At 47.2% G+C, this 26,500-nt stretch overlaps 1 protein-coding gene across 1 annotated transcript in view; it reads right to left on the bottom strand.

Annotated features, from left to right (window-relative positions):
• IGSF22 (immunoglobulin superfamily member 22) overlaps positions 1 to 26,500 on the bottom strand; it is a 214,540-nt gene that overhangs the window by 148,259 nt on the left and 39,781 nt on the right. The window contains 1 exon segment of the mRNA XM_024199216.2: positions 21,044 to 21,174. Coding sequence (XP_024054984.1) covers positions 21,044 to 21,053 — 10 coding nt within the window. The 5' untranslated portion in view covers positions 21,054 to 21,174.

The following is a 26,500-nucleotide window of genomic DNA, read 5'->3' on the forward strand; positions in this document are numbered from 1 at the left end:
CAGACCGCCGCTACAGCCCCTGTGTAACCAACAGCCCTCCTCCCCAAGTCCCATTGCCTCCTCACCCAGACGCCCAAGAACACGGTGGGGGGGCCTCCGGCCACACAGTCACTTCAGCCCAGATGATTTCCCGAGCAATAAGTGTTAAAGTTTTAAAGTTTTAAACTGCAGTGTGTCCTTTTCCTTCCCTCCTCCCCCACCCATCCCGGGCTACCTTTGCAATTATCCCCCTAGTTGTGTGATGAAGTAATAAAGAATGCATGAATGTGAAGTAACAATGACTTTATTGCCTCTGCAAGTGGTGCTTGAAGGGGGGAGGGTAGTAGGGGAGGGTGGGGTTGTTGGTTTACAGGGAAGTAGAGTTAACCGGGTGGGGGGGGGCGGAGATTTCATCAAGGAGAAACAAACAGAAGTTTCAAACCGTAGCCTGGCCAGTCACAAAACTGGTTTTCAAAGCTTCTCTGATGCGCACCGCACCATGCTGTGCTCCTCTAACCGCCCTGGTGTCTGGCTGCGCGTAATCAGCGGCCAGGCGATTTGCCTCTACCTCCCACCCAGCCATAAATGTCTCCCCCTTACTCTCACAGAGATTGTGGAGCACACAGCAAGCAGCAATAACAATGGGGATATTCTTTTCGCTAAGGTCTGAGCGAGTCAGTAAGCTGCGCCAGCGCGCTTTTAAACGCCCAAATGCACATTCCACCACCATTCGGCACTTGCTCAGCCTGTAGTTGAACAGGTCCTGAATCCTGTCCAGGCTGCCTGTGTACGGCTTCATGAGCCATGGCATTAAGGGGTAGGCTGGGTCCCCAAGGATCACGATAGGCATTTCAACATCCCCAACGGTTATTTTCTGGTCCGGGAAGAAAGTCCCTTCCTCCAGCTTTCTAAACAGAGCAGAGTGCCTGAAGACGCGAGCATCATGTACCCTTCCCGGCCAGCCCACGTTGATGTCGGTGAAACGTCCCTTGTGATCCACCAGGGCTTGCAGCAGCATTGAAAAGTACCCCTTGCGGTTTATGTACTCGGTGGCTTGGTGCTCCGGTGACAAGATAGGGATATGGGTTCCGTCTATCGCCCCACCACAGTTTGGGAATCCCATTGCAGCAAAGCCATCCACTATGGTCTGCACCTTTCCCAGAGTCACTACCCTTGATATCACCAGGTCTCTCATTGCCCTGGCAACTTGGATCACAGCAGCCCCCACAGTAGATTTGCCCACTCCAAATTGATTCCCGACTGACCGGTAGCTGTCTGGCGTTGCAAGCTTCCACAGGGCTGTCGCCACTCGCTTCTCAACTGTGAGGGCTGCTCTCATCCTGGTATTCTGGCGCTTCAGGGCAGGGGAAAGCAAGTCACAAAGTTCCATGAAAGTGCCCTTACGCATGCGAAAGTTTCGCAGCCACTGGGAATCATCCCACACCTGCAGCACGATGCGGTCCCACCAGTCTGTGCTTGTTTCCCGGGCCCAGAATCGGCGTTCCACGGCATCAACCTGCCCCAGGAACACCATGATTTCCACATTACTGGGGCCTGTGCCTTGTGAGAGGTCTAGGTCCATGTCCATTTCCTCATCACTCTCGTCGCCGCGCTCTAATCGCCACCTCCTCGGCTGGTTCCGGTTTTGCTTTGGCATGTCCTGGCTCTGCATATACTCCAGGACAATGCGCGTGGTGTTTATAGTGCTCATAATTGCCGCGGTGATCTGAGCGGGCTCCATGATCCCAGTGCTAGCTATGGCGTCTGGTCTGAAAAAAGGCGCGAAAGTAGTATCTGACGGACCAGGGGAAGAAGGGAGGGAGGGAGGGAGGAAGGGAGGGGCGAGTGACGACATGGCGTACAGGTACAGGGAATTAAAATCAAGAAAGGTGGCTTTGCATCAGGGAGAAACACAAACAACTGTCACACAGAATGGCCCCCCCCCCAAAGATTGAACTCAAAAGCCTGGGTTTAGCAGGAGGGAGGGGGGAAGCAAATGAATACAGAATAAATCTATTTTTTACATCTTAAGACGACAGTGCAGCATGACTGATAGCCCTCGGCATTTTCTGGGTGCTTGGCAGCAAATACTGGGCGCTTGGCAGTTAGCCTTCAGGTCTATTGCACGATCTGATACCCACTGCAGTATGACAACGATGGATACCAGTCGTAATATACTATCTACTGCCCAAAAGGCAAGGGGTTGCTGCTGTGTAGCAATCTAGCCCCACGTCTGCCAGCCCCATGTCTGCCAGCACCCAGATCGCCCTCGGCCTCTTCTGGGTGCTTAGCAGACAATACTGGGCACTTGGCAGAAAATAGCATACTACGACTCTGCTAACGTGCGATGATCCAACAGGGCGCGTGGCAGAAAATGGCATACTACGACTGATAACACTGCTCTACAGCCAAAATGCTTCCGAAATAAATGTAGTCAAACTTTACTAATTCTGGGTCACTGAGAACGAAAATGCTGCTTAAAATTGTTGATTGGCTCTAGTTTTCAAGATATGCTATTGGGTCAGTATATACGACCCTTGACTTGGGAATGGCGGAGGATAAGTGAGTTATAAAGGGAAGGGATCTCAATTTAAACCAGAAATGACTAAAATACATCTTTGACTGGATCTATGAATAAATCTATGACTGGGTTTGGACAGTTCTTGCTTTTTAGGCAAAACAATGAATGATGCAATCTGAAGCTGGTATTGCATCATACATGATATGAATTGCATCATGTTACTCCTAGAAGTCATGGATGATGCAATCATAACGAAGCTTACATCACTCTGCTGAACAAATTGCCCTATATCAGCTCTAGAAATCATACAGTGTCGTGCTCTCTTATTTCTCAGTGTTTGATTTTGCAAAGGGACACATTTCTGTTTAGCCAAAGTGAGCAGAGATGCCTCGTACTTGTGTGAACAGTGCAGATAACTTCTGCTATGTTTGTGGTGAAGTGACTTTTGCATCACAAAAGCGCAGTATAACCACTATGGTTAAGAAAGCCTATCACCTTTATTTTGGCTGCAAAATTGGAGATCAGGACAAGAGGTGGGCCCCACACATATGCTGCAACACTTGTGCAACAAATCTTCGCCAGTGGTTGAACAGGAAAAAGAAATCTATGCCTTTTGCAGTGCCAATGATTTGGAGAGAGCCAACAGATCATACCAGCAATTGTTACTTCTGCCTGGTGCCTCCAGTTGGGAAAGGTGTCAAAGAAGAAAAAGTGGACTGTGCATTATCCAAACATTCCATCAGCTATACGCCCAGTACCCCACGGAGAAGGACTGCCGGTTCCTGATGCACCAGAATCATTCTCACTTGAGTCAGACGAGGAAGAGGATGAAACTTCTGGTCCTGAACCATCAATGTCACAGGACCCACATTTTCTCCCATCCTCCTCCTCTGAACCACACCTCATAACACAAGGTGAACTGAATGACCTTGTCAGGGATTTGGAACTACCCAAGAGTAAGGCAGAGCTGTTGGGCTCCAGACTACAGCAGTGCAATCTCCTGGCAGGTGATGTTAGGGTTTCCATGTTCCGTGACCGTCAAAAGGATCTTGTCCCATTCTTCTTCATGGAAGGTGATCTTGTAGCCTGCAACAACATCGATGGTGTGATGGCAGCCCTCAACATTGTTCACGATCCAGATGAGTGGAGACTGTTCATTGATTCATCGAAGACGAGTCTTAAAGCTGTTTTACTGCATAATGGCAATGTTTTGCCATCAATTCCAGTTGGTCATGCAGTCCATATGAAGGAAACCTGTGACCAACATCAGTGGCAGCTTTGTGGCAATTTGAAGGTTGTTGCTCTCTTGCTTGGTCTGCAGACTGGATACACAAAGTACTGCTGTTTTCTCTGCAAATGGGATAGTCGTGCAAGAGATTCCCACTACATCAAGAAAGATTGGCCACTCCGACAGTCATTGGAGCCTGGGAGGAAAAGTGTTCAGCATCCACCACTTGTTGAATCAAGGAAGATGATGCATTTGACCATGCACTGCGTGGCAAGGAAAAGACGGCATGGAAAGCCTTCCAGTTAGTGGCAATAAATTTTCTCGGAAACAACAAGGCAGACAACTACAGGTTGTTGGTGGAAAACCTCCTCAAGGCATACAAAAGCCTTGGTTGCAACATGTCGCTAAAGATACATTTTTTTGCACTCTCATCTAGATTTTTTTCCACCGAACTGCGGAGCAGTGAGCGACAAGCACGGCGAGCGATTTCACCAGGACATTGCAACAATGGAGAAACGCTATCAGGGCAAATGGAGCCCATCAATGCTTGCAGACTATTGCTGGATAGTGACAAGAGATGCTCCATTTAATGAATACAAGAGACAAGCCAAGAAGCGCCGAGTAGACACTGAATAGGACTAAACTATGTACAGAATAGTTTTTTGCCTTTTGTTTCATAATAAATTTTATTTATATAACCCTTTGGCTGATTTTTAAAGTGTTACATAAACAGGACAGGTGAAATATTATCATGTAAAGCAACCATAAACACATGAAAAGACCTAGGTTTACAATTTATAATTAAAACTCTACTATCTACACAATATACATAGACATAAAATGTAAAAACTTAAATATCTTAGAAACAGTAGCCAATCAGTTGTTTTAATTGTCATATTTGAATTCAGCACATCAAAATACATAATAAATAGCACATTTTATCTCTGAAGCAGACGACTTCTCAAAAATTGTAGACCAGTGTAACCATCATTGTCTGCCCAGGTGCCCATGATCAACAGCCACTGCAGTACGATGACGACGGATACCAATCGTAATATACCATCTTCTACCAAAAGGCAAGGGGCTGGTGCAATGCAGCCCTACGGCTGCCAGCCCCACAGCTGCCCGCACCCAGATCGCCGATGAAGGCTACCAGTCATGCTGCACCGTCTACCGCCAAAAGGCAGTTAGCTGCTGCTGCTGTGTAGCAATGCAGTCCCACGTCTGCCGGCACCTAGATGACATATGGTGACGGTGAGCTGAGCTGAGCGGGCTCCATGCTTGCCGTGGTATGTTGTCTGCACAGGTAACCCAGGTAAAAAGGCGCGAATCTATTGTCTGCCGTTGCTGTGACGGAGGGGGAGGGGCCTGACGACATGTACCCAGAACCCCCCGCGGCACTGTTTTGCATCATCCGGGCATTGGGATCTCAACCCAGAATTCCAATGGGCGGCGGAGACTGCGGGAACTGTGGGATAGCTACCCATAGTGCAATGCACCGAAAATCGACGCTAGCCTCGGTACTGTGGACGCGGTCCGCCGAACTAATGCACTTAGAGCATTTTATGTGGGGACACACACAATCGGCTGTATACAACCGATTTCTATAAAACCGGCTTCTATTAATTCGATCTAATTTCGTAGTGTAGACATACCCTTAGTGACATCATAATGGAAATTGTAACAGCACTGCCTACCTGGTCTGGCTTTGTGCTAACCACTATCTCCGTTTCTCCTCCCACACGCTGGATCGCCCAACCTCCCAGTCTGGTTTGGTTGTTGCAGTCACCTGCTACAATTACTGGGCCCTTCGACTAAGTTACAAAAAGAAAACTCCAAAATAAGCACAAAACAAGCTGGTCACAGCCCCTTCTTCCTCAGAGTCTCTCTTCTCAGCCCCATGCCATTCCCTGGCTCCTTGAACCACTCACTACTCTTTATCTATCAGCAACTCCCACTGCTTCCTATGCGGAGTCTTTCTTTCCCCCATCACTCTTCACAGGCTTCTTTTATCTACACTCTGATTTAGCTACATGGCCTGCCTGTTATGTGATTTTGCTCATTTTCTCCACCTGAGGAGGTAAGCTAAGTATCTCACAGGTGGGGCTGAACCTATTTCCCTTTCAAGTGCCAGTCACCCTGTGAGAGAAATGAACAATAAAGATCCACTGTTTATTTCTTGTCAAAGTAAAAGTGCCATGGCCTGTTTCAGACAGACAGAAGCAGGAAAAGTGAGATGCATCAGGGAAATACCAAGTCCTTTTGCTTAAGGCAAATATAACGTTGTCTTAAAGGCACTGCCTTTCACCTCAACAGACCCCAGCAGGCCTTACAAACTACAAACATGTAGCACCACTAAAATGCAGCGGCCTCTGGATTAGAGGGGTGGCAACCAAAGGGCACACAGAACCAGCATGGGATAAGGGAACTTCACCAATGACTTTTGAGCAAACCCCAGCTCTTATGGAAGTGCCATAGGATCTTTAACATCATGAAGAGAGGACCTAGGCCTAGATCCTCCAGATCACCACGGAAAGCACAGAGAAGTTCAGGAGGGAGATACAAAAGTAACCATTTCTACGGCACCATATAAACACATAACAATGGGTATGTGATTCCCAGCTCAGAGAGACATACTTATGCTAGCTCTCATTGAGCCAGCGTGCTCAAAAGAGACTATAGCTGCGGCAGTGCACTAGCTTGATGAGAGCTAGTGTGAATATGTCTCCTCAAGCTAGATATCACACCCCCCAGCTTGAAACATACCCATACCAAGACAATCCCTGCCCTGAAGAGCTTACTATAATAACCGTCAACTCCCAGAGTAACCAATGGGATTTGATGGTATCCAGCACCTTGCAGGAGTTACCAGCCTCCTGCAAGCTTGACACCTGCCTCCATCCTCACCTAGTCAACATTCCAACTGACAGCAGAGGATATTTTGCTTGAGTAAGAATGTCAGGATTTGGTCCCCCTCATCTGACCCATCTAGCCATCCATCCAGCTTCCGTAGGTAAGAGGCTTTTTTGTGCAAATGGGACAATGGTATTCAAACCACAGCATAGACTTAACAAAGCAAAAACACTAGTTTGAAGGTCAGTCATCAACATACTGTATTTATATACCTATTGTCAAAACTGATGGAGCAGAAAAGAGCTTTAATAGAATATTTAGTTAGTTAATTAAATTTGGCATGTTAATGGGTTTTTTCCATAACACTGTGGCACTGATTCTATGAAAAGCAATGAAAAAAGGGTTCTATTTTAAAGTGCTAATAGCTTTCGTCTTTCAAAAAGAAACATATGTTTAATGAATAAATATGTTATAAAAAGAGGCGCGTACGTGTGTGTTGGAGGGGGGCATTCTGTTTGTTCTCACTTAAAGAGCTCAATAATGGCAATTGCCAACGATGTGTAGCCTCTATTGTTAGGACAAAAAAAATCATCTTGGTCATTCACTTCCAGGTGCAATTGCTATTTTTTAAAATAATAAATTCTCTGCTGCTAAAAATCTGAGTTGAAAATTAATTAAAACAAGATATTTGGGACACTAGATAGTCACTTGCATATTGTGGAGATATATAAGAATCTGAACAGAATAGAATTCAGTACCCAGGCACTTGGCTAGCACAGCAAGAGTTGCAGCATGTAGAAATTTGAATACAATAGAGTACAGTATACAGGCACTCAGATAATATGGTGAGAGGTATGGGGCAAGAACCTGAATAGAATACACTATATAGGACATACTACAGTGGTGGGCACCATATAAGAACCTGCACAGAGTAGGATACTGCTCACCGGCACTCAAATACCACGGTGAGGAGTGTAATACAAAAATGTGAATAGGACAGAATACGGTATAGAGAGGTTTAGATACTACACTGAGTGGCATGATAGCAGAACTTGACTAGAATAGAATATGCCATGGAACAAACACAAGGCACAATAGATAAGCTTGTCTATTTCTACATATGCAAATGTGACTGCAAAGGTTTCATGGACTCGTTCATGAAATTAAGCTGCCACTTCCTGACTGCAGAAAATAAAAGTATGAAACCCTTAATGGTGGCTGCAAGGTTTCTTAGGAATTTTGATAATTTTTTCCTAAAATATCACATTTCCTGTGCGCAGCATTTGACAAAGACTGAAACAAAGTGGTACGCAGAATCAGATTCTGTAGCATTTACCAACTTCCCCACTCTGTCTTTTCGAGGTTCTTCTAGTCCAGTATCAGGGTCACATTCTCTCCCGAGAGCCATGGAAATTTTGGGTGGCTTACATGCTTGGTTGACCGCTCAGTCAGAATCTTATCCGTCCTGGGAAAGGTGCACCAAGGCAGATTTCTCCACCTGTTCTTCCTCTCAGTTACATGTCTTGCCTTACTTGGGTAAACACTGTGGCTCAAAGGAGGAGACTGCTCTATCTTTGTGCTACAGGAGGAGCTCCCAAAGAGTGCATGCTGCAGCTGGCAGTCTGTCAGTCAGGGAGTGAATGTGGTGTATGTATTCCCCTCCATACCCTGTCAGCTCCTCTGGGACAGATGGCTCTACCCTGCCCCTTTTGGGCAGCTTAGCACCACTGATGGCACTAGGCAGGCTCAGTGCCTGCACTCCCTCTCCAGATTGTGACTGGCCTCTGCTGTAAGTGGGGAAGGCTCCTTTCACCCACTTCCCAGCTTGTGCAGAACTAGACACATTCTGGCCTCCCACCGCTGACGGATATTTTTGATCAGCTTCTTCCCCATGAATGTATGTAGCAGATCCCGATTAGCAATAGTCACCGATCACGAGTGGGAGGACGGAGATAAGAATCTGCACAAAGATAGAGCAGTCTCTGGCTTCCTCCTCCTCCTCTTCTTCTACAGCTGTGATACAGTGAGGAAAATGTTCCATCATTAAAACCTCTCGTTCTTGGGGAGGCCTTCCCCTCCCACCCTCCTCTCAATACAATTTTTATTAATGTATCTTCCCATTGAGATTTTATCCTTCCCTACGCTGTAAGGTGCTGAGATCTCAAGAGGGAAAACAAGAAATCACGAGCTGTCGATCTGTGAGAAAAGTGAAGAGAGATTACATTTCTCTGGGCTTAGGCCTTGTCAACATGAGGAAAATGCACCAGTCTAACTAAAGGGGTGATTTGAAACTAATAGTTAAACCGGTGCAAAAGTCTGAGTAGACACTCTTATTTGGTTTAAAGCAGGCTCATTGCAGTTTAGCTTAAATTGCTTAAGAATAGATTTAAGCTAAACTGAAATAAACCACTCCAAAATGAGAATAAGAGACTCCAACCAGGGCTTTGCACCACTTTAACTAACTTGGTTTAAAAATGATTTAAGTTAAATTGGTGCAACTGTCCCATGTAGACAAGACCCTAGTCTTAAAAATGACTAATATATTTTTAAGTCTACTTTGGTACACAGTTGTGTTCTTAGTTTCGGCATGTAATTAACCAGTTTGCCAGTCGATCAAATAAATACATAACAGTGATGAATACGCACACAAATTAGGTATGCTACATTTTAGTGTCTGGTCTAATACCCAGTGAAGTCAATGGGGGGGTCTGCCCATTATTTTCAATGGGCTTTGGATCAGGTCTTTTAGTGTGTGCAGCTGCATGCCTGAAAGACAGTCCACTCGCTACTTATTCAAAGTCTACAATGTTCCTTCTGCTAAAGTTTGGTGGTCATTGTTATGCTTTCACTAAACCGGGCACTACAAAAATGATGTGATCTGATAAAAGAGAAAGAACAGGCCATGTGTTAGGAAAAAGTGACTATGGCAACAAACATAGAAGCAAAAGAAAAAGATGAGACAGAGGAAAAAGACAAGAGAAGATGGAGAGGCTCAGGGAAAAAAGGAGGAATGAGGAAAGGAGGATAAGCTTAGTGATACTGAGCAGAGGAAGGGAAGGAAGAGAGGGGAAAATAATAGAAAAAAGAAAAAAGACATTATAGAAGACAAGCATAGAGAGGAGGTATAACTAGAGCAGAAACTAAACACAGCAACAGGCAATATCTCATATCACACAAAGCAAACATCAGCCAGAAGCCCAGCAAACAAGAACTTTCCTGCATCAACCCTGATCTCAGAGCTTCAGTAAGAAGCCCTGCCTCCATCTCCTATGTCTCTGGCAGCCCTTCACCTGAACACTTGTTCAGGGAAACTGGAGTTAACCCCTTGTATAGCAAGAACTAGATAGGCGAGTGTTATTCTCCATTCAATGCTTGTATGCTTCACAGGGACAATTTGCATTAAAGATAATGGAATCAATTTCCCCTTTTTTCCCTGCATGCATCAATGGAAGTAAAAGATGTTGGGTAAAATTTTCCAAAGGGCTAATGGGATATAAGGGCTAATGGGATATAAGCTCCTACATTGCTTAGGTGCTTTTGAAAATTCCACTAGGCGCATGCCTGAATCTTTAGGTGCCCAAATGCTTTTGAGAACCTGGCCATATGTTCAATTTTCAGAAGTGACTTAGGCACTTAGAAGCCCTAAGTAACACTGACGTCAACATGACACAGGTGCCTAAGTAGAACTGGGCAATTTTTTTCCCCAGCAAATAGTATATTCACCGAAAAATGCATGTTTCAGTCAAACAAAGCTATTTGTGAATTTGGATCAAATTCAGTGAATAGTTTCAGCCAAATAAAATTGGAAAAAAACAAGATTCTGAAAAAGTCAAAAATGTTTCATTTCAACATTTTCAAAATGAAACATTTCGACTTTTCATTTTGAAATGACATTTTGTTTCTAAAATTAGCTATATTTGGGCTTGGAAAGATTCGTTTTTCATCTGTAAATGTCTGTAAGGCTTAATTTCACTGTCCACACACAAACCAAAAAAGATATTTCCATTGATAATAATCAACATTTCCAGATAGGCAAAATAAGAAAAATGCTGCTTGAGAACTTCTAAGAATTTGCTTTAAGGACCTTTACATTGTATATTTTGACGTGATGTTGACAATTTGTATTTTAAATGGTTAAACTTTTTAAATCTGAACTTTTACAGCCTTTAATGAATTATTATCTGACCTTCCCTCTATTTGACCATCCCATAATTTCCCACAACTGTGAAAATTTAAATTAATAAAAATAAACATTGATATACATGGAAATTATAAAGAAGTTAAAACTTAATTCTGCCAAACCTAGTATATGTAATTTAAAAACAAATAGAAAAAGGGTAAAAAAAAAAAACCCAAAATGAAACAAAATGTTTCATTTGGACCAAAATCAATTTTCCCCCCAGTTTTTCATTTCACAAAAAAAAACCCAAATTGTCATTTTAGGTCCATCCGAAACAAACAAACAAAAAAAATTCAGATTTTTCGGTTCAACCACCAAAAGAAAAATAAATTATTCACCCAGCTCTACGCCTACATGCCTGTCTCTTTTGAAAATGGGACAAAGGCTTCTAAGGCCTGGTCTACACTAACCCCCCAAGTCGAAGTAAGGTACGCAACTTCAGCTACGTGAATAACGTAGCTGAAGTCGACATACCTTACTTCGAACTTACCGCGGTTCAGACGCGGTCCACACGGGGCAGGCAGGCTCCCCCGTCGACTCCGCGGTACTCCTCTCGTTGAGATGGAGTACCGCAGTCGAAGGCCAGCACTTCCTGGTTCGATTTATCGCGTCCAGACCAGAAGCGATAAATCGAACCCGGAAGTTCGATCCCCAGCCGCCGAACTAGTGGCTAAGTATAGACCAGCCCTAAGTCACTTTGGCACTTTTGAAATATTTATTTGCTATATGTTTTCATTTTCTTCAGTGGCATATCTACGAATGGGGCATATTCATGCAGAATATTTACTCTGTGTTGCCGTTGCTAGGCATGGAGCCTTTATTAACGTCACTTACAAGAAAGGGACAAGGCTCTCATTGCACAATATCAACTCCTATGTACATGTTTCAGAGTAGCAGCCGTGTTAGTCTGTATCCGCAAAAAGAACAGGAGTACTTGTGGCACCTTAGAGACTAACAAATTTATTAGAGCATAAGCTAGCCCACGAAAGCTTATGCTCTAATAAATTTGTTAGTCTCTAAGGTGCCACAAGTACTCCTGTTCTTCTTCCTATGTACATGTAAGCCACCCAAAATTGGGGATGATACAAATTCTACCACATTCCCACATAGGTGGAGCATGGTGCTGTTAAAGAAGTGACACATCTAGGCCCAATCATAGAATATCAGGGTTGGAAGGTGTCACGGAGTATGGGGGACTCAGGGCCCTGCACCCCCGGCATCCTGCGATTCACCATGACTCTCAGCCAGCCAGTAAAGCAGAAGGTTTATTTAGATGACAGGAATACAGTCCAAGACAGGCCTTGCAGGCACAGACAACAGGATACCCCACAGTTAGGTCCATCTTGGGGTCCTTGGGCTCCCCAGCCCACCTCCTGGGGTCAGAGCCCTCCCTGCCTTCCAGCCACCTCACCAGCCAGCTTCCCAGACTCCGCCTTCAGCGACCCCTCCCACAGCCTTTGTTCAGTCTCTGGGGCAAAGGTGTCATGGTCCCAGCCCCCTCCTGGGTTCTCATGTTACAGGCTCAGGTATTTCCAGTCAGTCTCCCATCCCCCAAGGCCGACCATCCCAGCCACACTCCCCTGTCAGCATTCCCAGACCACAGTAAGAACAGACCCAGTTCGTCACATCTCCCCCCTCTGAGACCGAACTGAGCGGGGTCACTTCAGCCAGTGACCCGGGGAAGTTCGAACCTACCCCCGTTCCCATGGATGCCCCAGCATCCCTCCCATTCCTTGGTGAGAATTACACCAGGCCCCTCCAGTTTCACGCCCCCCCTTAGGTCGGGGGTGCTCGATGGCACTCGTAGTTTGCACGTGGGAAGGTTTATGCGGCCTGTGCCCTTTTCCTACCCCAATACCCCTGGGGTTCCAACTGGGCTGGGGTCTTCTCCCAGCACTCCAGTCTGGAGGTCTGTGCTTCGGGCTCTCTTGGTTCAGAGCCCCCCTTTTAACCTTGGCCACCCTCCGGAAAGGCTCCTCTAGGCTGGGCAAGGGTCCTAAAGCCGTTTTCCCCTTGTCCCAGGCCTTCCTCCCCCTCTGACAGGGGTCACAGGATCGGCAGTACTGCCAGACAGTAACAAAGACCCCAGGCCAGTAAAAGCTCCGTAGCAGCCTCTGCTGGGTACGCCAGGTTCCCTGGTGCCCTGAGAGGGGGGTGTCATGGGCCCGGTACAGCAGCTGGCGGCGATACTTCTGGGGTACCACCAGCTGCCTCCTGATCCCCCTTGACTCCATCTTCCCTGGGGGAGCCCATTCTCGGTACAGGAACCCCTTCTCCCACAGGAACCTTTTTCGGCCACCTCTCCCCATGGTCTGTACCGCACCGAGGTCGGCCAGGTCCCTTATTTTTCGCAAGGAGGGATCTTTCTGCACCTCGGCCTGGAACTCAGCAGCTGGGACAGGGATGGCCACCTGCTCTCTCTCGCCGGCTGGGTCTGAAGCCGCAGCCTCCCTGAGGCGTGTCCCTGGGCGTTCCCTCCCCACCAGGTTAGGGTCCTGCGCCTCGGGCAAGGCACCCTCCCCAAGGTCAGGGCGCAGTGCTCCTCGCCGGCTCTGACTGTGGGTCACAACCAGTGCATTCTGGGGGTTGCTTGGCCAGTCCTCCAGGTCCCCCCCCATCAACACCTCAGTGGGCAAATACGGGTGTACCCCCACGTCCTTGGGGCCCTCCTTGGGCCCCCACTTCAGGCGTACCCTCGCCACAGGTACCTTGAATGGGGTCCCACCCACCCCCGTCAGAGTCAGGAAGGTGTTGGGCACCATCCGATCTGAGGCCACCACCTCGGGCCGGACCAGTGTCACCTCTGCGCCCGTATCCCAGTATCCATCGACCTTCCTCCCATCCACCTCCAGGGGAACAAGGTACTCTCTCCGGAGGGACCGCCCCGCGCCCACCGTATAAACCAAAAACCCTGAGTCTGGAGCATTCAGCCCCCCAGAGGAGCTGGCCTGGAGCTCTCCTTCCTCCTTAGCAGGTGGTATTCTGCCAGCCCCCCTTCCCTGGGAGTGCCGCCTCTCGCCCGGCTGGGTCTCTACCCAGTCAACCCTCTGTGGGTCTGGTCTGCTCAGTCTGTCCCTGAGTCTGGGGCACATACGGGCCGTATGTGACCTCTCTGGTCACAGTGATAGCAGACCATGTCCCAGGTGTCCCCTCGAGCCGGTCGGTTGTCCCTGACCCTGGGCATTCCCCATGGGAGGGGATTCCCCACATTCCCCTTTTGGGAAGTACCCGGGTGACTTTCTCTCTGCATCGCAGCGGGCCTGCTCCTTTGGGACTCCTCCCTGCCAGCCCCTGACCGGCTCTTCACAAACTCATCGGCCAGCCGGCCTGCATGTCGCGGGTTCTCTGGTTTTTTATCCACCAACCACAGCCTCAGGTCGGATGGGCACCGCTCATACAGTTGCTCCAATACCAGCAGTTTAACCAGGTCCTCCTTTGTCTGGGCCCCATCAGCCCACTTGCTGGCGTATCCCTCCATGCGGACGGCTAGTTGCAGATATGAGATCTCAGGGGTTTTATCCTGACTCCGGAACCTTTCCCGGTACATCTCAGAAGTCAGCCCAAACTCACGGAGCAGGGCCTTTTTGAATAGTTCGTAGTTCCCTTTCTCCGCCTCGTCCAGTTGGCGGTACAATGCCACGGATTTGGGGTCCAGTAAGGGGGTGAGAACCCGGAGTCTGTCCGCAGGATCAACCTGGTGCAGCTCGCAGGCCGTCTCAAAGGCATCCAGGAAGTCATCCATGTCCTCCCCCTCCTTACGTGGGGCCAGGATGCACTTATCAAAGCTCCGTGCAGTCCTGGGTCCCCCCTCACTCACCGCAGCTGGGGTCTCGCGGCCCTTCAGCCTCGCCAGCTCCCGTTCCTGCTGACGCTGTCTCTCATTCTCCTCCCGTTCATGACGCCTCTGTCTCTCATTCTCCTCCCGTTCATGACGCCTCTGTCTCTCTTCATGCTGCCTCTGTTGTTCACGATCCTTCAGCTCTCTCAGTTTTAGCTCTATCTCCCATCCCAGCCCATTCCGCTCCACGGATGCCGCACGTGGCCGGGAGGATCCCCCGCTGGCCGGCGAGCGTGGCCGGGAGGATCCCCTGCTGGCCGGCGGGGTCACTGCGCCCTCGGTATTTGCTGGGCTCCTCCCCACTCTTTCCCTAGGCATAGGAAGGAGGGGTCTCGGGAAGCCCTCAGCAGCCGGCTGACCACTCCCAGCTGGGACAGACTCTGAGGCCTGCGCTGCATCTGCCAGGCTGCTTCCCTCAGAGACAGGGATCAGTTCATTCGCGCGATCTCGCTTCTCCAGCTGGGCAATGAGCTGTTCTTTGGTGAGCTTCCCAATGCGCACCCCCCTCTGCTTGCACAGCTCCACCAGGTCACTCTTAAGCCGCTTGGCATACATCTTCCTGCTGGCCACTCACAGGCCTGTGTGCTCACCGCTTCCCACAGTTTCCAGGGAGACCCCTAGTGTGCCAGCCCTTCTCGAGGTCACCACCTCTCTGCCAGGGTCGAGCTGCAGACTCCTCCGCCCCTGGGACCACTCGCTGCGATCCCCCGGGGGACCCTGTTACTGCAAAAGTCCTTCTCGCTGGTCACACACTCCCAGGGGTGATAACCGTCTTTCTCTGACTCCTCAGCACGCCTGGTCCCCGTCAATCCCCCTTCGTTTTACTTCTCCCCAGTCACTTACTGCAGGAAGCGCCGTCCACGGGGTGCAGTAGATCCCACCGCTGCCACCAGTTGTCACGGAGTATGGGGGGACTCAGGGCCCTGCATCCCCGGCGTCCTGCGATTCACCATGACTCTCAGCCAGCCAGTAAAGCAGAAGGTTTATTTAGATGACAGGAATACAGTCCAAGACAGGCCTTGCAGGCACAGACAACAGGATACCCCACAGTTAGGTCCATCTTGGGGTCCTTGGGCTCCCCAGCCCACCTCCTGGGGTCAGAGCCCTCCCTGCCTTCCAGCCACCTCACCAGCCAGCTTCCCAGACTCCGCCTTCAGCGACCCCTCCCACAGCCTTTGTTCAGTCTCTGGGGCAAAGGTGTCACCTGGTCCCAGCCCCCTCCTGGGTTCTCATGTTACAGGCTCAGGTATTTCCAGTCAGTCTCCCATCCCCCAAGGCCGACCATCCCAGCCACACTCCCCTGTCAGCATTCCCAGACCACAGTAAGAACAGACCCAGTTCGTCACAGAAGGGACCTTAGGTGGTCATCTAGTCCAACCCCCTGCTCAAAGCAGGACCTAATCCCCAACTAAATCATCCCAGCCAGGGCTTTGTCAAGCCTGACCTTAAAAACCTCTAAGGAAGGAGATTCCACCACCTCCCTAGGTAACCCATTCCAGTGCTTCACCACCCTCCTAGTGAAAAAATTTTCACTAGATATGCCACCACATGGTGTACCACAATGTCTTGCTTGTGCTGTGTCCTGGATATCTTTTATCTTTATGACTGACCTTTCTGAAGATAAAGCTTTGCACTGGGAGACCCGGGAACAGCCAGGAGACAGTGTCAAGGATGCCCTACGAATGGCGAGAGAAACTTAGATGAGCTGGCCCCTGAAGAATCTCTGGGGAGCTGTGGCAGCCTGGATGCACAACAGAAAAGATTATTTTGCTGCATCTTTGCAGCCTTTCCCTGAGAGGCTGTCAAATATTGTTGGGTTTTTTTGTTTTGTTTTATTTTTGAACATAGATCCTTCAGTCTTTACTGGCACCAATGAGAGTTTTGCCTGAGACATGACTGCAAGATCAGGCTTCTAAATTCACTGCCTACTTCTGCTAACATCTAAAAAGTTCCCTGATAAGCAAGCATGTTTGCCTCAATTCCCTTTTTAGGATAAGGTTTGACCTCTTCATGTATCTTTAATTGTACTATTGATATTCTTCAGTTTATGTACAAAGAATGAAAACAAAAGGAATAACTGGTGCAATCAGTGAAAGTGAACATATAAACCCAATGTGCTGCTCATCAGCCTTCCATGTCACTTCATTATAGCAGCCACCGTGCCATAACCCCTCTCCTGTAGACACAAGACAGCATTATCAAACACACAAGAGACCACTTGATCTTTTAATCAGTTTGGATAAGCTTGTAAAATACACAGCAAAAAATGTTAATGATTCCACTGCTGCGATGGGAAATAAGAGATAGAGGCAGGGTAGGAAGCACCTGCAGGAAAGAAAAGGACCACCTTCAATAGGTATATAGGGAGGATTCGAATACAGAAACTGTTAGTTGCTGTTCGCCTTCTCACACAGCAGCAAGTTCTTAGTGCAGCTTGGAATCCGAAAGTGCAAAGGCACCATTGTCAGTAAAATGCCAGCATTGCACAGAACAAACCAAGTTTGCCCCTTTTTTCCAAAGGAATTATTATAGTAACTCTAGAGGGTTTGCTGAAATTGTCTGACCATTGGTCTCCTTCTCAGTGGCGTGATGTGAAGAGCTGGAGTCTCTTCATTGTGATCTAAAAGAAAATTATTATTAAAGGGAAAAAAAGAAACCTGGATGGTTTATCAGTAAAATGAATCCAATTCACTGCAGAACACTGTGGTTGGCATTTTCAATGATGTCTAAAGGAGTTAGGTGCCCAACTTCCATTGAATTTTAATGGGAGTTAGCACCCAGTTCCATTAGTCTCCTTTGGAAATCGCAGCCGGTAGCACTATCCCTGGTATGTATGGTATGATGATGTTAGACATCAAACAAAGACAATATTTAAGTGTAATTCTTATATTGCCACTAATTAAGGGTTGGATAAACAATAAGAACACATAGGGGATCTGTTCCTAAATTGGCATCAATGGAACTATGCCAGTCTACAATAGCCAAGGATCAGGCCCCTGAAGAATAAATAGTTTTATGGCAAGAAAACTAGATATAAACTGATTAATGCCTGGGATAAAGAAAGAGAAGAAAACCGAGTCAATTCCCTTATCGTTTACTGTTCTCTGAAAGGGCCTGTGCATAGAAAGGAGGGAGTACTTCATAATCTCTCCAACTCTTTTCACCAATATACCACAGGGGAGGCTCTCATTCCCACACAGGAGCCTAAGATTCATGCACTAACCACTGTGCCACCACTTCTGCTTCAAAATCTTGACAAATGCAGAATGTTCACTGTTGGTGTGTCATCCTCATGTTACAAATATTAAGCTTGCCAACAGGAGTTACTCCTTTCGAGTCCCGATGCTCATTTTTGTTCTCATTAGAACCTCCACTAGTATTACACAGTATGCTATGGATGCTGCTCCTTCATAATTGGTTTTTACAAAAAAAAAAAAGAAGAAGACGACAACGATGACGACGAAGTGCAAATCTTGCATAAAAATAGGTTGATTTTCTTCTTCATGGTGAAAAAGTAGATTTTTCCATGGTTCTATTTGACTTCCATATGCAAACATATGGTTAGCCAAACTCCACTGATACGTTACTATGCAAATACATTTCACAAGCATGAACCTGTCTTTTTGAATGGCACATTCATTACAAATGCTGACTCTTGTTTACAATTGCCATAATGAAATCATGGAATGTCCATGTAATGAAAGCTCATTTTTAAATGAACAGTCCCTGTATTTGTATTCATCAAACTACAGAGTAATAAAAATGATCTTTCTTCCTTCCTCTTTGCTCCCCCAAACTGCAAGCATTCTTTCCAAAGTGTGTTTTGCTATATTTTATTTCTGAAACAGAAATAGTGTAAGCACATAGGGCCAGATTGACAAACCCTTACTCACTGTATGCTGTTACTCATCCAAGAAATTCCACTAAGGTCAATAGGACTATCTGTGTGATCACCAATGGGAGTAAGGGGTCACAATCTGGTCCACAGTGAGTAGAAAAATTAATTAGGACAAACAGAATCCAAATATGGGGCACTTCTCTTCTTAGTTCAGGATCAAAAATTAAATTATTTTAAGTAAAAATGGAGGGGGAAACAAAGCCTCATATAAACAGAAGGGTTTTCATGAAATTAAGACTTATTTTCATTTAACTATTCCTTATGCAGTGTTATGAGCCCCAAACCCGCAACATTATGCTGGTGCATAAAAAGCAGAAAGTGAAACTGACTGGAACATAAAAATGAAACGGGCCAGTTTCATTTTATAGTCCAAGCTAAGAAAAATGCAAAAAAATAACCATACATCATAAATGGTTGAAAGGACTGTATATTTGATTTTTTTAAAATCTTTTTGTTTTAATAATCTAAGGTATTATAAGTAATACAGGAAAGCTGTAATATTTATTTTTAAATATGTGATTTTTGTATAGGCAATGGTCCAAACTCATCCCTGGTGCAATTCAATTGATTTCAGTGTAACCAGACATGAATTTACACAGTGCTTTTTAAGTATTATTTTGTCTGTTATAGGAGTTGAGTAGTGAGCAGAACTTAACACAAAATAATCTAAGGATGTTTAGAACATACAACACCAAACCCTACAACCTTACTCAGGCAAAACTAACAAAGATGCCACCATTTAGACTGCAAGTTCTTTAAAGCAGTGACTGCCATTTGCTATACATTTGTATGGGGCCTAGCACAATGGGGCCTCCACCTATTTGACGCTTCGAGGTGCTACCACAATATAAATGTTGAACAGTAATAATGAGCGGTTTTAGTGCCTAGACTTCCATTGGCTTCAAAAGGCTTTGGATCAGGTCTTTACTGCACAAAGGCTGCAAAGCGCAGGCCTTAGCATGGTGATGTGAATTGACATTATGAGATACTTCCTTCCTGCCCTCAGATGAACACTGAATACATTTATCTTCAACTGGCCAAACTGTCACCTGATCCCAGTTCTCAGCAGAGAATGTGAGGACCGATCAGACATATCTGCATGAGAAATGATCTTCTTCTTGCTCAGGATTCTTATGTAAAAAAAAGAGAGGTCAGCACCTCCTGCAAAAGATCACTTCTGAAATGAGATAAGCAGAATGTGGGTGGAATAATCCCACTTACCTAACCAGCTTGTTCTCATAAGGGGAATTATTTTTCCCGCCAAACATTTTCCAGTATAGTATTTCATCAACCCCTTTTCCACAAGCTTCATTTTCAACATGGAGTTGTGTTCAGATTGCATATTCACATAGGTTGAAAGTACTTTTGTACCATAAAAACAGCCCTGGATTACTGAATACAAGGTAGCTCTGCCTACAGCAGGGGTCGGCAACGTTCGGCACACGGCTTGCCAGGGTAAGCACCCTAGCGGGCAGGGCCAGTTTTTTTACCTGCAGACGCGGCAGGTTCGGCTGATCGCGGCCCCCACTCGCTGCGGTTCGCCGTCCCGGGCCAATGGGGGCGGCGGGAAGCAGCGCGGGCCGAGGGATGTGCTGGCCGCGACTTCCCGCGGCTTCCCGCCGCCCCCATTGGCCCGGGACTGCGAACCGCAGCCAGTAGGGGCCACGATCGGCCGAACCTGCCGCGTCAGCAGGTAAATAAACTGGCCCTGCCCGCTAGGGTGCTTACCCTGGTGAGCCACATGCCGAACGTTGCCGACCCCTGGCCTACAGAATACTATTAAAAAGCTGATTAAATGAAGTATAAAAGCATATTTATGATGCAACAGGAAGGCAAATATATCAGATTTCCGGCAAATAAAATCAACCTTCTATTTAATACTTAAAAAAAAAAAAAAAAGATTTACTACACTAAGGGCCTGATTCAAAGCCCACTGACTTCAATGGGCTCTCATCCTGCAAGGTGCTAAACACTTCTGATGAGGCACTGAGCACCCTCAGCTCCCATTGACTCCAACGCCACTTGAGAATGCCAAACACCTAAACGACTGGGTCCTAAGTCATTTAATAACTGTTCAGCACAGTATCATTAACAAGTAAGACAAACAGTCTAAAAACCCACTGGATGCCCAGAAGTTCATTTAGGCTGGGATTTTCAAAGGAGGCGCAGAGTATTAGACATCCAGATCCCATCCAATTTCAATGGGATCTGGGTGCCTAAATCCCTTATGCACCTTTGAAAATCCCAGCATTAATATGAAAGATGAACAGACACTTCCTGAAATGTGGGACCAGTCACGGATTGATGATCTGTTAATGAATATTGTCCTTTACTGGAAAAAAAGCAACAAGGGCTCTGTCTGTGTTAACTGGGCTTTGGAAGACGTGTACAACCTGCATTCATTTTCTTCCCTTTCCTGTCTACCTGTCCCCTTTATTCCACAGTAAAATTAGGACAAACTCTCAAAAAGAATATTGTCGAAATTTTTTTCCCTCCAGTATTGTAGTGTCATTGTGATGCAATGAACCATTAACTTCTGTACTTACCATCTGACATGCAGTGAATACCCTTAGTCACATGGTAAACCCTTGCAAAATCTCCTCCAGGACTCGTCTGATTGGCACACGGCCCTCTGAGATGATAGTTTATGTCCTTATGAGGTTTACACTCTAGAATCCTAAAAGGAAAAAAATTAAAGTCTAAGTCTTTCAGGCATAAGTGGGGATTTATTACATTATCAGGCATGAAAAGAAATATTATGGGGTGATAAATGGAATGTACAGACCTGTAACTGGAGGTTCTTTGAGATGTGTAGTCTCTATCTGTATTCCACATGTGGATATGCATGCACCCCATGTGCCTGAAACCAGAGTTTTCGAGCAAGTAGAGTCTGTTGGTCCACACCTGTACAGTTGTTCCCCTCATGCTTCAAAGCAAGGGTGTAAGGTGTGGTATTGACCAAAGGCTCTCCAGTTCCTCCTCTTACCATGAATCAGAGAGGATCCAAAAGAGATGGGAACAAAGGTAGGTAGTAAAATACAGTTAGGGACCACACATCTCCAAGACCCTCTAGTTACAAGTAAGTAACCTCCATTTCTTCTTCGAATGCTGGTCCCTGTGTGTGTTCCACATGTGGGTGACTAGTAAAGAGTATTCAAACAGGAGAGGGGAGTGAGGCGCAGTTGGTATAGGTCTATGCAATGCTGCTGTCCCAACAGCTGCATCTGCAGAAGAGGCCTGGGCTAAGGCATAATGCTTGGTGAAGGTCTGGCTGGAGCTCCAATATAGGAACTTCTTGAAGTAAGGCTATTGAAGTTGCCTGTGCTCTACTGGAATGTGCCCTCAGCACATCTGGGAAAAGTAGACACGCCAACTGATAACAAAAAGTGATATAGCTGGAGATCCACTTAGAGAGCCTCTGAGCAGATCACGCTTGTGCTGCAATTGCTCTGCTATAGCAACAAATATTGTAGGCATTTTCCTAATCGGTTTAGTTTTTTGCAGGTATAACGCTAACGCTCATCTGACGTCCAGAGGGTGAAGTTTCCTGTCCTCATTGGAAGCATGAGGTTAAGGGAAGAATATAATTAAATAAATAGATTGATCTACGTGAAACTCAGAAATTACCTTAGGGATGAATTTTGAGTGGAGGCAAAGGAAAACCTTCTCCTTATGAAATGTGATGTATAGTGGGTTGGCCATGAGTACTCCCAGTTCACTAACTAATCAGAAGACTAAAAACACTAGAAACTATATACAATTATATTTAAAGGTACGAAGACAGTGCAAAGATACTTTTGGACACAGAGGATTCTGACTCAGGCCAGGCATCAGTAAGAAGAAACTGTAGAGACGCCTGCCCGTATACCCTTGGTTCGAAGCATGAGAGCAACAACTGAGCAGGAGCAGACCAACAGACACTATTTGCTAGAAATCTCTGGTCTCAAGTGTATGGAACACATGCGTACCCACATGTGGAATATGCACAGATAACAACAGCTGTGATGACAGTGCAGCATGGGCTTCAGTGCGGATAGTACAAGCCCAGCATGGACCCTGGGTATGGATTTGGCTCAGTAGCCTGCTCTGAAGCCCACCCTGATCTGTTTTCACTGCTGTTGTTATCCATGCTAGCTGGACTGGGGCTAGCTCAGGTAGGCTAGCCCATACACAGCTTTTCCTGAGTAGACATTCCCACAGTAACAGGAAATCAGAAAGATCTGCCAAGCTGCTATTGTTATGTGCCTGTAAGTATGAGAAGACTCTTAAAATCAGAACAGAATTTTAAAGGCAGCCAGTGATTTTAAAAAACAGGAGCACAACGTCTTAAAATTCTTCTGTATGTACTTAACTATACTCATGTGAGTAGTTCTAACTACACATAGGAGAAAAGTTATTCATGTGCATAAGTGTTTGCAGGGTCGGGCTCCAAGTTAGACAAGAATTCAGCCTACTTTCTATCGTAGTATTAGAAGCCTCTGAGGATAAGTCACAGAGAACTGATTATTAAGGAATTGCAAGACTCAAGCATAGTGACAGCCAAATACTAAAAAGCATATTTAGAGTACTTCACAGAAGCAGAACTACCTTCATCCAGTGCACTGTATTAGTACAAATTCATATTTTAAGATCTGAGTTGGGAGCTTCAACTCAGGCCAGGTCTATACTAAAAAGTTAGGTCAACCAGCTATGTCGCCCAGGGGTGTGAAAAATCCACAACCCTGAGTGACATAGTTAAACTGACCTGACCCCTGGCATAGACAGCAGTAGGTAAATGGAAGAATTCTTCTATTGACCTAGATCAAACGTGGGCAAACTACGGCCCACGGGCCACATCCGGCCCGCAGGACCATCCTGCCCAGCCCCTGAGCTCCCGGCCGGGGAGCCTAGTCCCTGGCCCCTCCCCCACTGTCCCCCCTCCACCACAGCCACGCCACCACGCGGACCGCACTCTGGCCCGCCCCTCCCGCTGGGCAGTGTGGGGAGCGCAGCTGGCTCTGGCCGGGTGTCACGGCTGCGAGCTCCTGCTGCTGGTAAGGGGGTGGGGAGCGGGGGGGTTGGGTAAGGGAGCGGGAGGTCCTGGGGGGGCAGTCAGGAGGAGGGGGCGGTTGGATGGGGCAGAGGTTCTGGGGGAGCGGTCAGGGGATGGGGAACAGGGAGGGTTGGGAGTGGGAGTCCCAGGGGGCCTGTCAGGGGGCGGGGATGGATAGGGATTGAGAGGGCAGTCAGAGGACAGGGAGCAGGGGGTGTTGGATAAAGGGGTGGGATCCCAGGGAGCAGTTGGGGCGGGGGGGTCCCAGAAGGGGGTGGTCAGGAGATGAGGACCAAAGGGCAGTTGGATACGGGGTGGGAGTCCCGGGGGGGCTGTCAGGGGGCGGGGGTGTGGATAGGAGTCGGGGCAGTCAGGGGACAGGGAGCAGGGGGGTTGGATGGGGGCAGGGGTCCCGGGAGGGGGGCGGTCAGGGGACAAGGAGCGGGGAGGGGGGGTTGGATGGGTTGGGGGTTCTGAGGGGGGCGGGGAGTGGAGGGGGCAGATGGGGGCAGGGACCAGGCTATTTGGGGAGGCACAGCCTTCCCTACCTGGCCTGCCATACCGTTGCGCAACCCCGATGTGGCCCTCGGGCCAAAAAGTTTCCCCACCCCTGACCTAGATACTGCCTCTTGGGGAAACTGATTAACTACAGCAACAGGAGAACCCCTCCCATCACTGTAATGAGTATCTACAATGAAGTGCTACAGTGCTGCAGCTGCAGAGGTTTAAGTTTAGACATAGCCCCAGTGTCTGCCTGTGCACATACACAATTGTACATGCAGCCATCTGCACACATGCTCTGGCCCTGCAGGAGTAGCTGAGAGATACTAACACCTGCAGGCACTGCTACATAGAATTTTAATGCAAATCTAGCAAAGAGTAAACATTTCACAAAGTGAGAGGGCAGGGGAGGATTAAAAATTACTACTCTTCTCTTTTCCTTTGCTGGAAAAAACGGAGAAATCTTCATTTCTGGAAGACAGTCATTGCACAGGCAACTTATGGAAACAGCCCTGTGGGGCTTATAATACATATCACCATCACCATTACTATGGCACAAGATGCTGTTGGGGAAATATTCTCCCACTTTTCCTTTGAGGTCCTGAATCAGCAAAGCACTTAAGCACATGGTAAGTCCTACTGAAGTAAATGGGTTATAAGTGTGGGGTCAGGTATGTTGCTGGATAGGAACTGTGCAGCAGGAGCTCTCTAAACCACGCATCAGACCCTTTCTCTGCCTCAGTTTTCCCTTAGTGTCAGTCATTCACCAGCTCCCAATGCTGTCAGGTCCTTGCAATTATTTAGCCCTCCAGTTAAGTCCAAATGTCCACCCCTTCCAGGGGTTTAAGTCCAATATAAACTCCAAACCAAATTTTCTACCCCAGGATCTTCTACAGGGTACAACCCTCCCTCTGAAGGTCTGTCCTCTGTGACAGACCCAGACCAGTGGGGTACAGGAGTCTGGTAGAGAGCAAATATACTGGTCACTGGATGAGTAGTTTTCTGTTCCCTGAGTGACCAGAGCAGGGGCTGCACTAGAGTAATCAGGAACCTGCTAGAACCAGTTAAGGCAGGCAGGCTAATTAGGACACCTGGAGCCAATTAAGAAGAAGCTGCTAGAATCAATTAAGGCAGGCTAATCAGGGCACCTGGGCTTTAAAAAGGAGCTCACTTCAGTTTGTGATGTGAGTGTGAGGAGCTGGGAGCAAGAGGCGCAAGGAGCTGAGAGTATGCTGCTGGAGGACTGAAGAGCACAAGTGTTATCAGACACCAGGAGGAAGGTCCTGTGGTGAGAATAAGGAAGGTGTTTGGAGGAGGCCATGGGGAAGTAGCCCAGGGAGCTGTAGCTGTCATGCAGCTGTTACAGGAGGCACTATAGACAGCTGCAGTCCACAGGGCCCTGGGCTGGAACCTGGAGTAGAGGGCGGGCCCGAGTTCCCCCCAAACCTCCCAATTGACCTGGACTGTGGGTTCTTCCAGAGGAGAAGGTCTCTGGGCTGTTCCCCAACCCACATGGTGAATCTTTGAGGCAAGAAAATCCGCCAATAAGCGCAGGACCCACCAAGGTAGAGGAGGAACTTTGTCACACCTCTTTCACCTTGTCTTCAGCCATGCTGGGATCTATTCAGTTCCTTCTCCAGGGGTTATTGCACCACCTCATGGTGTGGCAATATATAGGGAATCCACCTACACATTCTACTATGGGTTTCCAGCCCCGTCTGCCCTGCAGCCTAAATTTCCCTCTCTTTCCCTCCAAGGGCCTCTATACACTCCATGCCTGGCTTCCTCACCGGTGCTTTCTTGACTGGCCCCAGGGGTGCTGGAACAATTTTTATAGTGTAGTGATGATGGAAACCATGTATTTGGTGTTTGTTATTACTACTTCAAGCCAGGGCGTGCGGCAGCACCCTCAAGTTCCAGCACCACTGACAGGCCCAGACATTCTTGATGGAGTATTGACTTCTGATGGACTACTGATCTTCCTAGAGTCTCTCTCAGATCTGCCCTCCTTTTGACCACAGACTACTCTTTTATCCTAGGAGGCCTGGTTTTTAGTCACATGCTCCCCATCATATGACCTTATGATCAAAATATGGTGGAAAATGTTCATGAAAAATTTTGTCCAAATTTCAGATTTTTGAAAATTTTTGACCAGATCAAACTATCTATCTAAGAGGCATTATTATCTAGTGGCTAGGGCACAGAACTGGGATTCAGGATACCTGGGTTCCATTCCTGGCTCTGCCACTGACCTGTGGTACTGCTTTGGGCAAGTCACTTCACCTCTCTGTTGCCCCATTTGCCTTGCCTATCTAAACTGTAATCTCTTTGGGCAAGGATTGTCTCTTACTATGTGCCTGTACAGATTCTAGCACAATGGGGCCCTGATCTTGGTTTGGGTCTGTGGGTGCTACTGTAATTCAAATAACTGTAACCATGTATGGGTATTTATTAAGAGCAATTTCTCTGG

This window comes from Terrapene carolina, unplaced genomic scaffold, assembly GCF_002925995.2.
Source record: "Terrapene carolina triunguis isolate 2854851 unplaced genomic scaffold, T_m_triunguis-2.0 Scaffold715, whole genome shotgun sequence".
Taxonomy (NCBI): domain Eukaryota; kingdom Metazoa; phylum Chordata; order Testudines; family Emydidae; genus Terrapene; species Terrapene triunguis.